The 21,205-nt window shown below is 38.0% G+C and overlaps 1 protein-coding gene across 5 annotated transcripts in view; it reads right to left on the reverse strand.

Annotated features, from left to right (window-relative positions):
• Positions 1 to 4,232: 4,232 nt before the first annotated feature.
• The window catches only part of ZFR (zinc finger RNA binding protein), a 63,619-nt gene continuing 46,646 nt past the window's right edge, over positions 4,233 to 21,205 (reverse strand). For 4 of the 5 annotated variants that reach the window (XM_090037905.1, XM_090037904.1, XM_090037902.1 and 1 more), the window contains 10 exons: positions 20,775 to 20,920; positions 20,244 to 20,406; positions 18,939 to 19,144; positions 18,547 to 18,697; positions 17,348 to 17,489; positions 12,344 to 12,441; positions 11,435 to 11,530; positions 6,981 to 7,092; positions 6,785 to 6,882; positions 4,233 to 5,911 (listed from right to left, as the gene is read on the reverse strand). In XM_090037905.1, the coding sequence (XP_089894031.1) occupies positions 5,732 to 5,911; positions 6,785 to 6,882; positions 6,981 to 7,092; positions 11,435 to 11,530; positions 12,344 to 12,441; positions 17,348 to 17,489; positions 18,547 to 18,697; positions 18,939 to 19,144; positions 20,244 to 20,406; positions 20,775 to 20,920 (1,392 nt within the window). In that variant the 3' untranslated portion in view covers positions 4,233 to 5,731. Of the gene's footprint in view, positions 5,912 to 6,784; positions 6,883 to 6,980; positions 7,093 to 11,434; positions 11,531 to 12,343; positions 12,442 to 17,347; positions 17,490 to 18,546; positions 18,698 to 18,938; positions 19,145 to 20,243; positions 20,407 to 20,774; positions 20,921 to 21,205 lie in introns of those variants that run through there. The other variant, XR_016441171.1, reaches the window with a different exon arrangement.

Raw genomic sequence — 21,205 nt, forward strand, 5'->3', positions numbered from 1 at the left:
TGGGGCCAAAAAGTTGAACACCATTGGCTTAGTAGTTTTCAATCTGTGGCCTGAAGACTGTCTAAAGGTTCTTTAGCAAAAGATGGCCAAGATCAATCAAAAGTACATGAATACCCATTTACAATTCAAAGGGGTCCATACCTTCATTTGAAATTTCCAAAGGGGTCTGCACCATTCAAAAATGTTTAGGGCTCCACAAATAAAAAAAGGTTGAAAACCACACTGGACAGCTGGTAAATCTGGAAGGGGAGGGGGTAGGGAAGAGGCATGGTAAGTGGGGGCAGATCAACACCCCTGCAGCAAAGAAGGGATTGGGGCTGGGGCAAGCGCTGCCCAGCTGGGGCAGGAGGGCATGGAGCAAAGGCACGGCTCATCCAAATGGCAGAAGGCGGAGCGGGGGAGGGGGGCAGTTCCTGCCACTGCATGCCACTGCTCTGGAGCAGCACAGAGCGGGCAGCGGCAGCGAGGAGACCCCCGGTGCAGATTTATGCTCCCTGCAGAGCTGAGTCTCAGGGCAGGGCAGCAGCATACAGCTGCTTCCCTGAAAGCCTGGCTCCAAAGCCCTGAAAATTTCCAAGACATTTCTGAAACATTTTGGATGCCTTGTTTTGTTTCAGATATGCTTTTGAGCCTTTTGTTTCTATCCAGATTCGGTGTTTTGGGTGCTGAAACGGCCCAAAACATCTCCAAAGTGAAACAGCTGCCAAAATTTTGCACAGCCCTACTGCATACCTCTGCAGCCACAGGGCTGCAACACATGTACAGTCCAGCCCCAGCAGTTTTCTAGCCTAAGTATTTCGGTGAAATTATCTTAAATGTTGTAATTAGGCTCACAGTAGTTAAGTATTAAGAACTCCAATGCAAGAAGTGACCACCTGTCCATAGCCATTAGCTTAATTTAATAAAACTATGTTGCATTGTATTCCATTTACCCCCATGTCTTTCATAGCCTTTCTTTGAAAATCTGCCTTGAAATCTTCCATAGCACTTGGTTGCTACATTTTTTTCCTTCCCTTTTTTGAATAAAGATGTTATCCTTGTTATTCTCCCAATACAGGGCACTATACTTATGATAATGTGGGTGAGTTTGTGGTGGAGGTCTGCTACAGACCACTACACCAGGAGGAAGTGGTGGATGAGGCTTTCTTCAAACAGCTAGGGAGATGGCTATGACTGCAGAGCCGCTGGCCATTGTCTTTGAAAACTCGTGGTAATCGGGAGAGGTCTGGGATGATTGGAAAAGGGCAAATATAGTGCTCTTATTTAAGAAAGTGAAAAGGAAGATCCGGACAACTACAGTCCAGTCAGCCTCACCTCAGTTCCTGGAAAAACTGAAATCCATTTCTAAGCACTTGGAGAAGTTGATTAGGAGCAGTCGAAATGAATTCACCGAGGACAAGTCATGCCAATTACCTTCTATGATGAGATGACTGGCTCCATGGATGTGGGGACACCAGTGGATGTGGTATACCTTGATTTTAGCAAGGATTTTGATACCATCTCTCACAATATTCTAGCAAGGCTAAAGAAGTACAGGCTGGACGAATGGACTTCAAGGTGGATAGAAAACTGGCTGGAGCAAAGGCTAGAGCACTTCCCCCTGCCCAAGAGGGGAAGTGCAGCTGGTGCTGCTGCTCCGGCTTCCCCTGTGGCCAGAGGCTGCCCAAGCTCCAGCAGCGGGCAGAGCATGGCTGGGCAGCCACACCTCATCTTGCTTCCACTGCTGCTCCATGTGGGACCCAGTGACATTGCAGCCCCACAGCCCAGCTGCTCACCCAGCGATATCAATCGACAAACTGTAACAATGTGAGTAGGAGAGAGTGCAAGACAGCATGCATACCAGTTTGGATGGAGTTTCCATTAGGAAAATAGGCACGGTCTCAAGGCACTTATGGAAAACTATTTGGAACAATAAGAACGCACATATTTTTTCGTGAGAGATCTTGCAAAACTGATGGGAGGCCACCAGCAGAAGTCTGGTGGGTTATAGGGATATCTCCTATGCCCAAACTTTCATTCTTTACAGCACATTTAATACATGTGAATGTGTGAGGGTTGACATGCCAATCTAGGGGAATTCTTGGGTGAATGGTTGGCTGTATATGCAGAGGACCATGCCTGATGGCTTTCATCAAGAGGCTTCAACTCTGGGTTCTCAAGTAAGAAAAAACAACTTTGATACATTCAAAATCCTTGACAGCTTTTTGGCTGAAAACAAATTGACGCTGGACAATGATGTGAAAAGTGAAATCAAAGAACACTTGAAGGTGTTCAAATCTCAGTTTTGCCAATGCTTTCCTGAAACGGGCAATGAGAATGAGTAGACATGTAAACCCCTTTGTAGTAGACTGAAACTCTAGGTCCTAACAGCTGGAGAGGAGCAATTACTTGAGTTATCCTGTGATGAGAACTAAAAACTTGAATTCAAGCAGGAACCTCTGGCTTGATTCTGGTTGAAAATCAAAAAGGAGTACCCTGATCTGACAGATAAGGATATTATAGTCTTGATGCTGCTCAACACTGTTTACTTATGTGAAAGTAGATTTTCAGCCTTAGTATCAATAAAAATGAAACACTAAAAGAAATTGGATGTTGAAGGAGATTGAAGACTGACACTATCACCTATCCTATCAAACTTTCACATGTTTTTTGCCAAGAAGCAAGCTCAACTCTCTCAGAACTGACAACAAAATGGTGAGTTCAAACAAAACTGTATTATTGTTAATGTTGTTGAAATTATTTTTAACAAAACAGTTTTCAGAAATTATCTACTTATGTTTACTATATACACGATAGATTTCCAAAGGGTCCATGCCTCCATTTGACATTGTTTAGGGGTCTGCAAATGAAAAAAAGATTGAAAACCTTTGCTTTAGAGTAGGGATTCTCCATTATGATAAGCTAAGATCCTTTGAAATGTGCTGCAGAAATTGTGGAGATATGCAGATAAGGGCAGGCTCAGGCTCTCCTTGCCTGGCTGTTTCCCTGTCTCCACTACAAGGCAAGCACTATAATAAATAATTTGGCTTTTGAAATGGGGTGTCACTCAACTCACAGAAGTTATGGAAGGGTGCCTTGAGTCTAAAAAAGGTTGGAGAACTACTGCTTTAGAGTAATTGTAACGGGCATCTAGGTAAGCTGCCTAGATGCACTGCTGTAAGTCTGAACAACACTTATGGAGCTTTAACTAGTCTCATTTTCAGGAATGGTTCCTCATTACGAGGAACTTTGGAGGGAAAGCTGGTACTGTTGCTCTTTAGGATTCTCCTGCTCTTAGAAGTATTACAAATATAACATTGTTAAATAAAAAGTAATTAATACTACGTAATTTTGTACTGCACATTGGTATTACTTATCCAGTGGTAAAGTACTCATAATTCAGAAGTTTAGTTGCTAAATCTGTGTTTGCAAAAGTCTTAGCTGTTGCTTTGTAAATAAAAGATTTAGATTAAAGTGTAAATAGCTTCTTGAAATGAATAATGGATTAAAAAAAAGCCAAAACAATTACTATACATCCATTCTTTTACCACGCAGATCAAAAATCACTGTCACAGCTTTATGTTTAATGTGGAATCACTTCAAGTATACAATATTTCAAACATCCAGAAACTGGTTAAGAGATAGAAGCCAGCTGAACAAAAATGCATGAAATCCAAAACTCATTTGTGACCTTTTCATCTTGAAGTATAGGGTCAAATGAATGAACTAATAGCATATCTTCCTATGAAGGAAACTTTGGTATGGAGTTGAAATGGCCACACTGAAGAGTACCTGAAGTGTCCGGTATGAAGTAATTTTCAGAATAAGTAGTGATGGACACCATGGCAGCAAGACATTTTCACCTTCAAAAACAAAAGATCACAAGCAACTGCACAATGCTAAGCTGAATATCAAGGCAGCATAAAAGAAGTTAGTGAAATCTCTCTACTGAAAATAATTTTAAGCATGTGCTAATCCTTTCCAATATAAAATTATTTTATTAAATCATTTCTGCACAGTGTAAGCTTTCCATTTAGATTTTATTTGCTGACCAGTAGCATCCTACTTATTTTTTTAAAGTGGCACTCTTTGCTAATCATAGGATACTTAAACTTCTATCACGCTCTTCTCCTTTTTAAATACTGTATCTTTTTTCCACAGACCCCAGTGCTAATTATTTGGGAGTTTCACCAGTATATTCTGAAGTACAAGACAAAAAATTGCTAAAAAGGTCAAAGAAGTTTGACCTCAAACAAGGTTTTGAACTTATTTTATTAGGGAAACAAGTGTTTTTGCAATATCTAGCATTCTCCTACAGCCATTTTTAAAGGAGTTATAGGAATGTTAGTCAATATTAAAGTAAGTGTTTTATAGGTCTGCAACTAAGCATAGCACACACCAAACACAATGAGCGAAACTTTAGTTTACAGTGTATAATGAACTTTAGTCATTTAATAAATTTTAGTTTTTATTTGTGTATTCCACTGTAGTGCTGTGACAACAAATCACACCTGTGTACCAGAGCATACATCAACAGTATGATGTAACTTTACTTACATCACTGCTATACTTAGCTTTTTGAAGGAGACATAAGCATACACTATGGCCACATCAAATAATTTTCTGGGTTTTTTCTTCGATAATCTTTGCTTTGTCAGCAATACTCTGTTAGTTTTAATTTCTGAGTTACTGAAAATTACAGAAATTGTATACAGGAATAGCTATAGGGAGTAAATTTGCAGGCACTGATATGACAAACACTTATTTTAAGGGCTAAGAAGTGGCATTAGTATCACACTGACAAAGTTTGTTGAAAGAAACTACTAACTTTGTCCAAATGGGAGAATGCCCTCTTTTACTTGCATCTTAAGGAAAAAAAATTCAGAAAGTTATTTTTTGGCCTTGCTATGTCACGAAGTCAATCATACAAAGACCTATGCATTAAACTAAAACGATAGTTTTAAAAGCCCTTCTATTAAAAACAAAAACATCATGCAATTTTTTTTAAATCAATAATGCAGCTGCTTTAAAACTGTTGCAAGACCATACTGTATATATTAGCTTTTACACTGCTAATGCACAACTAACAGCAAACCTGATTAGATTAACACAAATTTGTCTTAATTACACCGTTATATCACACTAGAGAGACAAATGTCACAAGATTGGCAGAAACATTTAATTCAGAGCGCTCAAATGGCAGGATAGTTGTGTTGTAATCCTTCACATTTAGAAAAGAACATAATCCTGCAGTCTCACTTTACAAAAAAAATTTCTGCTGTAAAATATTAAGTGGGAGGGAAGCTGTATCCAACATCTAACGCAAAGTAACTTATACAGCTAGTGTCAAAGGCAACCAAAAAACCTCTAAATAAAATATCAAAATACACATAGCAACCAAAGCACAAATGCTGCATTAAATACAGTCAGGATGTAAGATGAAGCACTAGTTAATAAACAGGACAAAAAAAAAATTGGGAAGTTAGCAACATATGACTAAAAGAAAAAGGGAAAAATCTTGAACTATTTTCTTTTTAAATCAGAGCACAAAACTTCCATTTGTTATCTTTCTATCCATAACCTGTCTAATAGAGCACATCCACTGAAAGTTTAGAATTCACAGAAGAGCTAAGTGTTCTTCTGCAAAATTAATCTTCCAGATGTTTTAAACAGACACTATTATGAATGAAAGTAAGTGAGGCAACAAACGGACTTTTATCATCACCTCTGGTCTTAATGTTCAGAGATATTTTTAAAAGTTATCATAATCTTTTTTGTCTTTTTTCCCCTCTGCTTCAAAGCCATCAACTCCATCACTGTCCCTTCTCCTTTTACGGTTGCTATGGATGTTGAAACGTTGGTTCATCTGCGGCAATGGATCCATTCCTAAAACTTTGTGTATCTGACGGAATGCAAGGAGTCTCAATGCAAACTAGTAAAAAGAAATAAAAGGATATTTCTATTAAAAACAAATATCAAACTTAAGTTAGGCAACAAACATTTGCTCCGTAAATCAAGTCTGTTATAATGTGAAAGATTATACAAATTAATTTAGGGCATTATTCTTTTACTATAACTCTAAATTTAAAAAGCATATTGGTATTATCTGAACATCTTTATGGGTGCCTTTACACAGGCTCTGAAGTGGGTGGGGAGAGGGTGCCTTAATTAGAGTATCTCTCTGGAGCCACTCTAATTAAAGCGCCCACAGTGTTTGTGTATTCAGTGTCCTGCACTTCAAAATGGCAGTAGGGGTGCCTTAACTAAAGCTCATTCAACAAGCTTTAGAATACTCCAGCAGACTTGATTAATAGTCTGCTTCAAAACATGCTAATGAGCACACATCGGAGCAGGCATCCAAGCACATGTGTAGGTGCTGAATGAGTATATACAAATAGAATCACAGTAATCATTTCCCCAACTTAAACAATAGCAAACGTTATACTTGTAACAGTCAGGATATAGCATTAAGTTCCCTTTTTGGATCTTTCTGATACCACAAAGTTGAGTTAGCCTGCACAAAGTGGGTGTTGAAATAGCCTCGTCTAGCCTAAAGGCTACTTTAATTTATGCCAGGGGCCAAGCTGTCTGCTAAATGCCCCAGGGATCAGAGGAAAGAAAACCCCCGTATGTTTACTCATCCTGCTGCTAGAACTGAGGAGTGTTTATGCAAGAACTGCAGAAACAGACCTTAAAAGTCAAGTTCCTGAAGAAAAATAAAAAACCCAGATTCTATTAAGGAAGGAGAACATTCTTTAGACTAAAAATGCACCAAATCTTCCTCTTCCATTATGCTATTTATTACCTGCGCACTTGAAGTAATATCCTCTCTTTGCTGGTCTGTCATTACAGCAAGTGTGTCAAAAGGATCTTTTTCACAAGGATCCAGAAGGCCAGGACCGCCTATAAGAATAAGGGTAATTACCATTGTCAGTGTCCCTATGTAGTGTTTATAATATATTGTAAGCTGTGGGCACAAATTCTAGAATGATGCAACTTGCCTTTCAGGATGATGCCTGAAGATATACACTCAAAAACTCTTCTCAGTGCGTCACCTGGGCTTTGCGGTCCAGAAGCACTGCTGATTGCTTTCTCTACTAATAATTCCATAGCCTGAATTAAAAAGAAAAGGCAGGGGTTTTTTAATGTTTGCTAAAAAAGCAGTAATCCAACCATCATCTTGGAGCTCCTGGTACACATTTTCCAAGAATCTACACATAGTATTTTGCATCTAGCTAAAAAGTAAGGAAAAACAGAACTAGATGTGTGTTTGCTTTTTTTGCATGCAGAAAAAGTCTAAGAAAAAATAATAGTACTGATTTCTCATATAGTGCTTTTTGTTGGTAGACATCAAAGCACATTATAAGAGACAAATATATATTTAATAGTAAGATTTGAAATAGAAATGTGAGTAACTTGTGCATATATAATAACCTACACTGTAATATACAATATAGAAATTAGCTTACATGATCAGCTATCATATTTTAAAATATTCTTTGCAATGTTTTCTGTGAATTTCTGAACAGTTCCCTACCACACATGCACACATTGGTAACACAGACCTCCTAGAATTATGCTGAGTGTGGCAGGTTTTGTAAGATCCTAAAAATATTTAAGTAATACAGAATTTGCATCTTATGAGTTGCAGTTTCAAACAATTCTCCTCTTCTCCAATTTTCTTCTTAAGAGTACATGTCCAAGATGTATTAAAATAATTTAGCTCAAAGCAGTAAAGATCACGGCCTAAGCAATTTCCATTATGGGCTGGCTTGCAGCTACTTATAACTTTGAGAAAATTTCATTTTTACTCGCCTGTTTCAGTTAAAATAATGTATTATAAATTCAAAGAACAAGGCAAGGATCCAGAAAAAAAATCCTTTTATGGACTGGACTGGAGTTAAGAAGAATCATCTTCTAATTCCTGTCTATAATGGATTTCACAAATCAGTGGTTCTCAACTTTATTTAGACTTAAGGCATCCCTTGTTAGATACCCCTCAGAAAGTGCCAGCTCTTGGCTTTCATTCACTTTGTGACTATGGAAAAAATAGAAGAGCAATTATTCCGTTGCAAAGACCTAAGAAATACCACACAGCAGGTCAGAATGTTTTTGACATTATGGATTCCTATTGTAAGCTCTGGGTTCATCTTGTAAATCATGTGTAGGTGTTTGCCTATCTACCCTTACTAATATCATGTGTTACCTTTGAAAGGATCTTACAGTTCCCCTGGTTGAGAATCACTGTCCTAGATTAATCTGAGGAAGATTATTCTAATGCCGGGGCGGGGAATTATTTCGGGCAGAGGGCTGCTTATTGAGTTTTGGGAAGCCATCGAGGGAAGCATGACAGGTAGCCAGAGGCAACTAAATATTAATTTTCTAAATTTTTTAGGGGCCCCATGGGCCAGATAGAATGGCCTGGCGCGCTGCATCCGGCCTGCAGGCTGCATTTTGCCCACCCCTGTTCTAATGCATACAGGCAAAGAAGTTGAATGCATGTTACAAAAACAACTTTAATTCTGACATTTTCTACTTTTTGGGTTCTTGCACCCTTTTAAACTTAACATTCCTCAAACTTAGTTTTCTGTTTGCAATTATAGGAAGGACTAAGAACACCTCCTCTACTTTTGTTTCCCAATATTTTCCATTAGGAAAGATTCTTGGGACCTTTTGAGAACTTCTAACATGTTCATTGTTTGCAACACACAGCCAGAATTTAAAGGGGGAAAATCCTGGGTTCAGAAAGTGCTTTTTCTTTGACCAGTGAAACTCCATTCAGGTTGGCCAAGACATTGGTTTCCCTCTGTGGGCAACATGCAAAAAATACTGAAAACAGTAAAGCCCACTTACACTACTGCCAAAGCTGTGCCAGTAATGCCTCAGGCTGAGATCTGACAACCTCTTCAGGAGGGGTGGAGGGAGAGAGCCGTGTTTGGCACCTTAATGCACCACCCATCTTGGCCCTACATTGCAACAGAAGGTACCATGTGGTGAAGGGTCCTCACCCACTTCCTGGACTATAGGAAGGGAAGGAGTGGTTCTGGAAAGAGACATCACTTATGCTTGACCAAGCTTTCTCTAGATAACATATTTCACCCCCGAGGAGGACTGTCCACATTCAAACACTCCTATAGCTGAAGGTGTAAGGTTCAAACTACCTATAATAGATAGTGATGGGGTTGTTACAGACATTCATAAAATTGTCCACGTTTCTCTGGGGATATGCATTATGTATAGTCTTTACATGATTACAGACCATGCTTTTCAGGAAACCCCTGCTCACTGGGTATACAGTACAGCAGGTATAGAACAGTATGGCTGGGAACTGTTTGTTCTAGAAGTTGGAATATGGGTAGAGAACAAGTCAAGGGATTACATAAAGAAAAAGGGATTACATAAAGAAAAAGGGACTAAAAGGTGTCAGATGCACAGAAAAATTCAATTCTATTCCTGCTTCTGACATTCTTCCCTTATGAACAAATGAAAGCATTACATCTTGATGATAGCTATTAACTAACTGTTCCTCATTTTATAATCTTCCCATCTAGAGACTCCTGTGCCAGATATGTAGAAGCATGGAGCACTTGCAACTCCAACTGAACTCAGTCAGCACAACTGCAACTGAACAGCACAGTCTGGAGTGAATCTACATTACAAATCTAGAGGTCCCAAGTTCTAATACTAGCTCCAAAACTAATTCCCTGCTAGGCCTCAAAAAAACCTCTGGCTCAGTTCCTCTATCTGTAAAAACAGAGGCTCTCCAATATCTCACAGCAGTATGTTCATATTTGCAAGACCCCTATATTTTATAGGCAATAAATGCTGTCATACAGTAAACAGTATGTGACCCAAACAATTAAGGTAATAATGCATACTGCATATAGCAGTGATTCTCAACTGGGGTGCCAGGGCACCCAGGGTGCTACAAAATCATTTGAAGTGTATTGCAGGGAGTAAGGTGATAAGTGCAGGTTCATCCTTGCAGAGCTGCTCCTCCTCCCTTCCACCATTCACTGCCTGGCCCCAACGAGATAAGCAAAGTTTCATCCCTGCCCAGCTGCTCCTTCTCCCTCCCATCCCAACAGCACCCAGCCCATGTGAGAAGGTAATAAAAACTAAGTTTTTGAAACAGGGCACTGCTCAATTCCCAATTTACAAAGAGGTGCCTTACGATTTAAAAGGGTAAGAAACCCTAGCATATAACACAAAGGAGCAGAATTTACAAAGCACAGAACCCTAGTTGGGGCATGTGTGAACTTTTAAATGTTTGATGTGTGGAACTTAAAGTTGCTTAGACAAAATAATTTTCTATATGCTTTCTTCTCTGCAGACAGTTCCCTTAAATACCAAAGTCTAGGAATACTAGGAAGCATATTTCATTGAAAAACAGAAGAATAAAATTATTTTCCTCTAGCACTTGCAACCATTTTAAATAGCTGAAGCCTCAGTTTTGTTTTCCTGGAACTTAGCTAAAACTATAAATAATAAACTTCTTAATACATGGTTCCACATAAAGAAAAGTTAACATTGTGTTAAGGGCTTAAATTGTGAGGCTGATCCCAGAAGCCTGGAATTATGTTGATGCTGGAAAGGCATGTCTGCATTCTTTTCCCTGTAGCAGTGGTTTTTTGTTGTTGTTTTTTAAAATCAGTGGTGCTCAATCTTTTTGCCCTGTGGGCTGGATGGGCAGTACCTGGTCCACTGATGGGCTGGATCTGGCTGGTGGGCCCAATGCAGCAGGGCTAAATCCAGCTGTGGGAAAGGGGGTGGAAATCAGCCCAATGCTGACCCTGGCTGTACAGGGAAGTAGGAGGCATAGCCTGGCCTTGATCCACTTGTGCAGGGCTTGGGAATCTGGCAACAGGGGAGGGGTGGCAGTATTAAACTGCTACTAACTTCTTGTCTGAGTAGACACCTACACTGACATGGTTTGGAGAACTTCCAGTGCACCCCCTTGTCAAAGCCAGACAGTCACAGACTAGTATTTGGGTACTGTATTTCGCAATGGTGGCAGATATTAATGATGATAACAACAGAAAGGCTATTTTGTAGAAGCTGAGAGCTGCTACAGTTATCCAGGTACCTCTGACAAATAAATTTAAAGAAATCTGAGGAAAAATTCCAGGCAATTTGAAGTGAATTGATAAAAAATAATCACACTTAACTTGTCTACATAAACTTAAAGGTAAAAAATATGCTACCAAAGAATTCAGAACTTTTAACACTTGCTTTGTAGAAGAATATAAATTAAGAAAAAAATCAAGCCCCAGAAATTACAGGGCACCAGAAGTCAGAGTTCTCTTTAGGGATTTAATTTAATTAGTCTGTTGAATGAAAACAAAGACCAATTCTTGATGTATATGCTTTATTTAAAATAAGATTTTCAGCATTTTCTGACATGCAAAAGCATGTTGCTACTCATGCATTTGGGGGTGATTTTAAGATTACTTACCCAGCTTGGAAAGTCAGACCAAGTTGGAACTCGCTGACAGAGGTCACGAAGAATACGTATGATAATCACACAGGACTGCAGACCATTAGCTCTAGCCTTGAGAGCAATACAAAATCATGTTAATTAATCCCATCACCTACAGAAAACAGGATTCACTGATAGGCTAAAACACCACTGTTCAATGGAAGCTCAGATACAGAATAGAAACAAATCACTCTACAACTTCATTCCATGAGCTGCCATTTACAGCAGTATTTTATGCCAGGGTTAGTAATTTAAGGTGGTAGAAGTCAAAGTGCACAGGTTATACAAGAATAACTTTTCTTGATCCCCTGTAGACTCTGACCCTTCTTCACTTGTAACGGTAAATCCAGTATCTTTCTACATTAGAAATAAAAAGAATAAAGTAAAGGTCTAAGAAGAATGTATAGAGACTGAAAGGTCAAGGGAGTCTGTTTGGTTTCTTTGTTGTGCCTTTGCCAGAATGCAAAGTCACTAAACCAAACAGTTGCTTCTCACCTTTCATTCCCTACACGTAATGCACTTAAAGAAATAGGAAAAGGTCTTAAATCTAAACACAAAGCTTTAAACACATATTCCATTATTTAAAGCAAAGTTACTCTGCAGCCTTATGGAATATATTACAAATACACAATATATGATTACTCAAAGCGAGTCAAACTTTCAACGTCGCCTTCTCAATGACCAGAAAAAAAGTCAAATCAGCAATAACCGCATAAAGCAGTTCTTCCAAACTGAACATTCTATGTTAACATTTTTCTGGTCATTAAATTTAAAGTATTGTTAACATGGGCAACCTTGGGTGTTTTTACACAGTCAAACATGTATATTGCAACTGAACTAGCGTCTCATAAGGCTACAAGAAGAAAGTAAAATGATGTTCCGAACCTGGAACCACTTAGCGTGGCGTAGAGCAGCCAGAGCGTCAAGGCATTTTTGCCTGTCCAAGACGTCCGGTGGGTCTTTCACCATACCCGAGGTTACATCTAAAATGGATTGAATTGGCAAAATGCAGTGAGGAATGGGTGTTTGACCAGGTGAGCAAGACACTTCCTTAAAGTAGCTTCAATGTCACACGTGCCATTTAGAGTTTAAACCCCTATCCAACAAATATTAGTGTTCAATAAAATTCCTTTTACTGGATTAAAGCATCAACCCAGTATAAAAAAAATAAAAATAAAAAAAAACATAAAAAAAATCAAGAGCATAATAATTTTTAGCTCTCAATCTTAATTTTTAAATGCACTGCAAATCATGCAGCACTTTAAAGTTATGTACACATGCTACCTCTAGAAGAACACATTTCCCCTAAAATTAAATATTGCAGGAAGGATGGTTGGACACAGTGCACCAGCACAGAGAACACGAGACAGAAGGAACACAAAAATCCACTTCAACAGTAGAATTTACAACAAACTCAGTTTGTTGAACAATTTTAATGGTTACATACTACTTGGGACATATTCTTGATAAAATGGTCCAAGTATAACAATCTCTGAAAGCACACAGAATCTAATGGAGATGTGAATTTTATCCATTTAAAAATCTAACACAAATTATTTTACTATAAGAAATCTGACTGAGGAAATATGAAGTGTTCTCTATAATCCCAGAGTCTCATTACTTTTTACTAAATATTCCTCTAATTACTATAGCTCACATACCCATGGTATATATTTTCTAAATAAAATTGGGCCAAGAAAAAGCATTGTATTTATTAAGCCTAAAAAGGAGAAAGAAGTAAGAAGTAGCAGAAGCAATAGCAAAAATATTTGAGCGATAACAGAAATATAGTGGGCCTTATATATTTAAATGTTCAAAAAAAGAAAAGGGGATTTGACATATTGCTATTTATAGTCCAAAAAGGACCTCTTCTAATAAGACTAGAAATTCCAAATTACTTTATGGTAGATTCTGGCTGGTTTCAGTAGCTTCTGAAGGTAATCATTTATGGTAGCTTCTGAAGGTAATCATTGCCCTAAAATAATAATTATTTTTAGACTATATGTATCATCATCATATTCTATTGGAAAAAGGCCTTTGTGAAAATATGCCAGTACTAAAAAATAGAAGAGTACTAGATGAAGAAAAATTCAAATTTGGCTTATTCAGACATGGGGTGCATAAGAAAATGTAGTTTTGTTTAGTAAGACTCAACATAAATAAAGCAAAGAACCAAACAAAAATAGTATATAAGAGACTTATGAGGCATACTAACAATAAAAATGATTTGGGAACACTGCAGAGAAAACTTTGATGCTAGTTACCAACATACAAATGTAGGTAAAGGCAACAGAATATTAGGATGCACCAACAGTTAAAGCACAAATAAAATCACAAAGGCTACTGGAACTCTGCAATATTATATCTAGAACACTGTATACAGATTTCGTAATTTTTAACGGGAAATATTTTGTTGCTCTGCACAAGGAGAAACAAAAACAAGAGAGCAAGAATTGCTGGGGAAAATTCAGATACCTCAGAGATATTCAAAATTCTGAAGAATTATTATAAAGCAAAATGAAGAAAAATTCACCATTAACAAGAGGTTCACAGAGCAAAGACATTAAAAAGTAAAACTACTTTACTCAAACAATAGGAAATCGACAGTAAAGAGTTGTCAAGTAAGGTAATCAATGCAAAAAAGGAAGACTTGAAATAAGAGACAGGGATATGGTTAGAGAAGAACCCACAAGGGGGAAAAATGGCAAAGCAAGGAAGTAAAACTGGAAAATTAAAAAAAAAGCCATGGGTTTGATGGGCTAAGTGGTCTTTGTGAGTCAGTCAATAATTTCCATTCCTAACACTGGTGTGCAAATAGGTGTCATTGTGCAATCTTTCAAAATAATAATTTATGACTTACTTTGAAACTCTAGTAAGTGAGTTTCTAGCACAAACACTTAAAATTTGGAAAACATTTTTCTTAGGAAACATTTACATTTGAATGAACACGAGAAATCTTGCTTTATACTGGGAGCAGATCTGAAACATGCCATGCACCATTAATAAAGGAGACTGCATGAATAACCTTAGAACTTAAAGCTATTGTGAAATTCAGAAGATGCCAAGGCACCTATTGCAACTGAGAATAAATTTTGACTGAAAATAATATTAGGAAACTTGCAAAATTTCATGTGGATTTTTGCACCTGTTTTAACGTTTCAAGTGGATTAACCCCTTAAAATACTACAGTACTAAAATTAAGACTCCTAACCTTACTGCTCTATTAACCTAAGACAGAGGCTAAATTAATTTAAAAAAAACACGAGTGCAAATTCTTAACCTAAATAACTGCATTCTATGAATAGCCTAAATAATAAGGGGTTAATCTTCAATTAGAGACATGCTGTGTCCACACTATTTCTTCATTAAAAGTTAACAGGTATATCAATTTCAGTAAGTTTCAACACGTGAAAAACATTACCCAGTCAACTATTTCAAAACTAGTGTGAACACTGCTTAATTCTGAAGAAAGACAGAGACAAAAAGAAAAACACAAAGTAACAGTAAATGCTAGGACTATGCAACCAAAACCCCTCCTTTGTGTAACATGGCAGGTGTGACACTGAGCTTTAGAAAACCTTGGTCAAAAATCCTTCCGATGTCTTGGCAGCAACCCCTGACAGGAATCAACTCCCTCTGCTAGAAGGCCTGCTAGAAGACTTTGGACCGGGGCTGATAAGCTAAGGATAAAAAAGACACACACATACACACATATATACTTTGCTTGCTGAAGGAAAGACTCCACACAGCAATGGTTAGAGCATTTGACCATATCGGATTTGATGTCAATTCCAGGAAAATGCGTAACTGTCAAACGCACAATACTGTAGGGAACAATTACTATGCGATTAACAGTTTTCTTTTTTTTTTTTTTATTCTTTTGTCATGTAATGGAATTACTGCATATTAACCATGATTCTATTCACATGCAAGTCACAGGCTTATCTTTACTCAAACTGTTTCTTCCAGCAAAGCCTTCCTTCCTACCTGAACTTCTTCCCCCAAAAGCTAGCTAAAGACTTCCAACCCTTGTAAGACACAGAGCATTAGCAGCTGCAGTAAGAGAATACACACACATCCTGTTGTTCTGCAGCAAGTTAGCAGCATTCTTCATCAGCCCTTGTTTACTGCAATAATTTGCAATGAAATCCTCTGTATTTTATTCTCGTTTCACAAGAGAGTGTTTCGGTACATACATTTTACACTGCTCAGTGTCTTGAAGTATAAGCAATTTACTTTTTGTTCAATTTTGTTTCCCTAAACTCAGAATGATCATTCTAACTCAAGTTTGGGTCAGACAAAAATACAGATTTGTTTCCTTTAGGAGGCATAACTTATCAAGTAATTTATTGAAAACACCTGCCATTTGTTTTATTTTTGCCTTTGTATAAATTTCTGAAGGCCCAAAACAAATTTCACTTAAGTTCAGCACAGTGGTATGGACTGATCATGTAATTTTGTATAGCACATTGAAGGATATAGGAAAATGTTAAAATTAGTGTAATTAATATATATAATCAAAAAGATTACATTGAAGGTTTCCCTTGTTAACTATTCAAGTGACAAGCTACATCCAATTCCATTCCAGAAGTAAACAGAAAAAGTTTGGTTTGATACACTAATTTGTACAAAGCTAGTGATACACACAGCTGAGCAATCATGTACAGAGCACTGCTAAAAATACAATCCAGTCCAGAGAATAATATCTTCAAGCTTCGTTTTCTGGTGGACAGATTGGCTCTGATAACAAAGCTCAATCATAATGCACCCATCACGAATATAGAGCATCTAATGCAATAAACCACTTCAAATATTTTAAAGGACAAATACAAATGCTGAGATGGGAAAGAAAATTCTGTGCCTTCCTTCTCTCTATATATATACGCATATACACATGCAAACGTATACATATACACATATGCTTCCCCCACAACCTGCATCATTAATATGAGTTAATATAGCCTTAAATTGCCTAATGGTAACTTCATATTCAAACACCAGAACCTTGGTTGTTATGAGCTCTTTTCAACTATGAAAACACAGGATGAAAGGAAACAAAGTTAATTTTATCTGACCCATAAAACAACAGAACCAACATACTGCAGACATGAATCATGCTTGTTGGCTTAAAAGCTTTTGGAGCTTTGAAAAGTGTTACAGAACAGACCCTAAAGCAACACTGCTGGCACCAGGAGGATTGCATATTTCACGAACGTAAACTGGTTTACAAGTTCCAACTTCCATTTCAACTCAACGACCAAGTCACTTCTTAGTACTGTACTATGGGCTTACCCATTTGGGTAAACTACTGATTGTAATACCAGGAACACAAATATTCTTAAAAGCATGCCAAACCAAAGAGCAACCTCAGCGAGCTGGAAAAATTCACATCTTTTTCCAAACAAAACCAGAAAGTCTTTGAGTATCTAAATCATTTTACAAGTGCAAGATCTTCATCAATGTAATTTTAAAGTGGTAGGCAAGACTGATTCACTTTAAATCCAGAATATAAATATTTTTATACAGCCTTTACAGGTAAGTCCTGTCTGGCAAGTCTGCTTGTAGCCACTTGCTATAAAACCTTTAATTTTTCAAATAGCTTAATGATTTCAGAGACAGAAAATAAAAAGACAATTTGGGATCTTTTCCAGAAAACTGAGGTTGGACATAGGTTAGAAAAAACAATAATTTAACTAAATAAATGCAGCATATTAGCATTTATTTTTAGCAAGTATTCTCTGATAAATCTGGTTGTTGAAAGAGCAGGATTTCCATCAAATACATGTATGTGCCAGCATGTTGCCTTCGAGGACCTTAACGCCATCTTAAGCAGAAAAGATAAATTTATATAACAGATAATAGAGGTAGAATCTTAAACAACTTTCCAACCTCCATCCCTCATGTTTTCCTCACGAATGATTGGAGATGTCAATGTGATAGTAACTTGCATTTTGGGTTCCACACATGAATTCAATATTATAGCTGCTTCTGGAACTGCACACTTTATGTCATACTTCTCAGGACTTATCACCTAAATAATGAAAAACAGGTAGCATTTGTTAAGATATTTCACTTCTACTGGCATTCATCAAAAAGAATAGAGAAACAGGGAAGCCAACTTGAACATCCTTCTGAAAAGTCAAGAAGCTGGAATACTACAGTGATGTCTGCTTGACAGTTGTGCTGTTACCTGAAAATGTTGTTCTACTGAATTAGGGTTTTTAAAAATTTATGGTCTTTCACATAATTTCAGTCATTAATGAAAACATGTAGTGGGTACCCTTCAGAACATCAGAGAGAACATTCACACACAAAATATGTTAAAATAAGGGGCCAGATTCAGCATTTTAAATTGAGGATTCCTCTGGACTGTAGTCGTCTTTGGATGGCATAAAGCTGATGTAGTGGTTCTTATGCCATCACTCCAAGTACAATATGAACCGCTAGGCTAATTCTCTTCCTGGTTGTTGACCCCTTTGCCCACATGGTTTCAACAACCAGCTAATGTGATAACAGAAGAGGAAACAGAGTTGTTTCCAAGTAATCGGAATGACTTGTCCCCAAGAACGTTATTTAAAACCTGCCTCCTGTGACTGGTACCACATGAACCTATTAGTGTCTCTGGAAGTAAAAGCTGCTATTTGGACACAAAGGTAATCTTCTGCCATCTTCTGTCTCTTTATTTAAAGTAGAGGTGGGCAAAATGGCCCACACTATCTGGCCTGCAGGGCCCCTAAAAATTTAGAAAATTAATATTTATCTGTCCCAGGCTACCTGTCATATGGACCTCATTGGCTTGTCAAAACTCAGTAAGCAGCCCTCCACCTGAAATAAATTGCCTGTCCCTGATTTAAAGGAAAGGGACACAATATATATAAGCAAACAGCTCCATGTTCATGAACTGGATCTCACTTCCAAACACTACATGGGTAAACATAATTAAAATTATGAACACAGATATAAGTTCTTGGAAGCGCAACCAATGTTCTATGCCCTGATATCAAATTTAGAGCTGTTAGCACCACAATATCTTGCATTTATGGCACCTTCATAATAATCCAAATCCAAATTTTCTAAACTGTACTTACTGCAAGTTGCTTGGGAAGACTTTCTGCAATACGACTGAGTAATGTCTTTGAAGGTTTCTCAGCACACAGCAAAACAAGGTTAACGTTCCGGTCTCCACGGAGAAGCAAGCCTTTAGCTAAAACTCCTACTCGTAAAACTCCTTTCAAGGCTCTATGGAGAAGTAAAGAAAAAAAGGTGGCATTTAAAACATTATTCATGATTGTAATAAACTAAGATGACAAAAAAGGAGTAAAAGTAAAAGAGAGCACTCTACATGTCTGGATACCAGAACCTAAAAAAGCAGACTCAAAAGAGCAATTAAAGAAGATGTAGGGAAAATGCACAGGATGATTTCTCTCAGCTCAAGATTTCAACAGTAAATGAATTACCAGATTAAAAAGAAAAAATGTACCTGTCCTTACTGCCATCTTTTTTATCATCTCCTTCTTTGTTCTTACTTTTTTCATGGTCAGTCATGCTGTCAGATACAAGTTTCAGAGCACGCTCTGTAATGGAAACTATTTTTTGAACTGCCTGAAGTTCTTCCTCAGTTGGATAAATGGCTGCATGTTTTGTCATTACGTAACGGTCATCAGATGAATCTGGGCGGCGAAGAGGCTACATGGAGAAAAAGCATATTTCTGAAATCCAGGTAAAGGTACTGCAATAAATACTAGCTTTCTTTTAAAGCCATCTGTTCACTACCATCTTATATTCAAAACAGATCCTCCCACCACACGCTGGCCCTCTCACAGAATTATACCTGAGGCTGATCAACATGCACATTTCATACATACAGCTATTGACCATCAACACTCTAATTGGATTTACATACGCAGACCTTACATGCATAGAGGAGTTGCAATGAAGCAGACAGTTTAGCATATTGTGTACTGCTTTTGTTTCAAGCTCTTCATTAGAGAATAACCCAGAAACAGATTAAGATAATAACAGAGAAGACTAACATATTTAACTCAATTCTAAGATGAGATCCATCCCCCTGGCAAAAAAATCCCAACAAAACCAAACCAACCCCCCCACCCAAACAAAGTCCTGTCTTAGGATCAAGCATCACAGCTGGGAGCCATGTGAACTTGCTGTGCAGGGAGCCCAGCTGGGATAGGGGCTGCATCAGTAGCATGCAGTGGCAGCTTTGCTCCCTGCCTGGATTCCCTTCCTACTCCCCTCCCTCACCGGCAAGGAGCCAGGCAGGGAAGGGGGAGTCTGCATACTGCTGTGGTCTTCAGCCCGCTCCACACTACAGGAAGCAGCTGTGCTACAAGATGGACACTGCACCATAGTGATTTCTCCTTCCTTGTCCTGCTGCTCCCTTCTCCCCTGCCTTTTCTAGTCTCCCCACAGAAAAGGCAGGGAGGGGGAAGGAGAAATCTTCACAGTGCACAGATGCTTCCTGCAGGAAAGGGCAGGGGCAGCTTTTTCCACACTCAGCTTTCTCTGTACCTGCCTCCTTAATGCTGTTCTCCTGCCACAGAAGTGGGGCAGGGGGCAAATTTGAAGACAATCCCTCAATAATTATGATCTAGACATGGAAAATCATAAATATGTTATAATGTATGATTTTCCATGTCTAGAATCCATGGGGGGAGGAGAAGGCATTGTAAATTTAAAGTTGTCTTAGATTCAGGTAAATACAGTAGATAATAGGTGTAACACCAAGACTTCAGCCTCTTAGATTTAAAGTAAAAAACCCCCTCACAGCTGGTCCCTGGGGTTGAGGTGGCATTCCTGGTCTAACTCCCAGTAGGCCTAGAGGTCCAGGAGGACCATGAGGATATCCCCCATCAGGTATTCTGCGACGGTCATCCCAATGATGTTGCTCCTCTTCCATTCTCCTCCAGTACATGTCCTCTTCATAGCGTCTAAATAAAATGAATAAAGAGCATACTATGACACCAAACTATAAAAGTTTGATTGCTCTAAAAATTATTTAATTAATATTATTCCCTAGCTCATGGTCTAGTACTGGAGAGCTTTTACCAAATATTAGGTAAAAAGGATGGTTGTTTAAAGCATCCTTACTCTAAAAAAAATTTATTTTAGAGACCTAACTTCCCCAGATGAATTGAATGCAAAATGCCAAGAGCTGTACCATAACATAACTAAAGACAAAAGGGCATGGACTCCTCACTGTGAACAACCAATAGAAGATAATTATGGAGGATAGACTCCATGCCAGAAAAATCAATCATGAATGCAAGGCCTGTCTGAATTATCATACTAGACATACCTCATTTCCATCCTCCAGCGCTCTTCCTCTTCTCGTCTTCTCCAATATTCTTCTTTTTGCATTTGCTTTCTCATCTTCTCTTCTTGAATTTTCCTTGCTCTGATACTAGGTTTTACTTCTACTTGCAAATCTGGATTTACTTTTTTCTGTTTCATAGATATAAAGCGATGTTAGGTTTATTCTTCATTTCACTCCAGTCACAGGAAATTTACTCTCTCTGTTTTGTTAGCATGTCAAACACTAGTAGTTTAGAATATAAGATACTTAGATAAAATTACATGCGATGTAATTGCAAGCAGAAGACCAGAGAATGCTCAGAATTAATTTAAAATATTGTGACCTCACAATATCTTCCCGTAATTAACTTCAGGAAAAATGTTATATTAAATGCGAGTCTGATGCTAATGCTATACTACCTCTAATCTGTAGCA

This window comes from Crocodylus siamensis, chromosome 3 (genome assembly GCF_052110815.1).
Source record: "Crocodylus siamensis isolate JL-2025a chromosome 3, ASM5211081v1, whole genome shotgun sequence".
Taxonomy (NCBI): domain Eukaryota; kingdom Metazoa; phylum Chordata; order Crocodylia; family Crocodylidae; genus Crocodylus; species Crocodylus siamensis.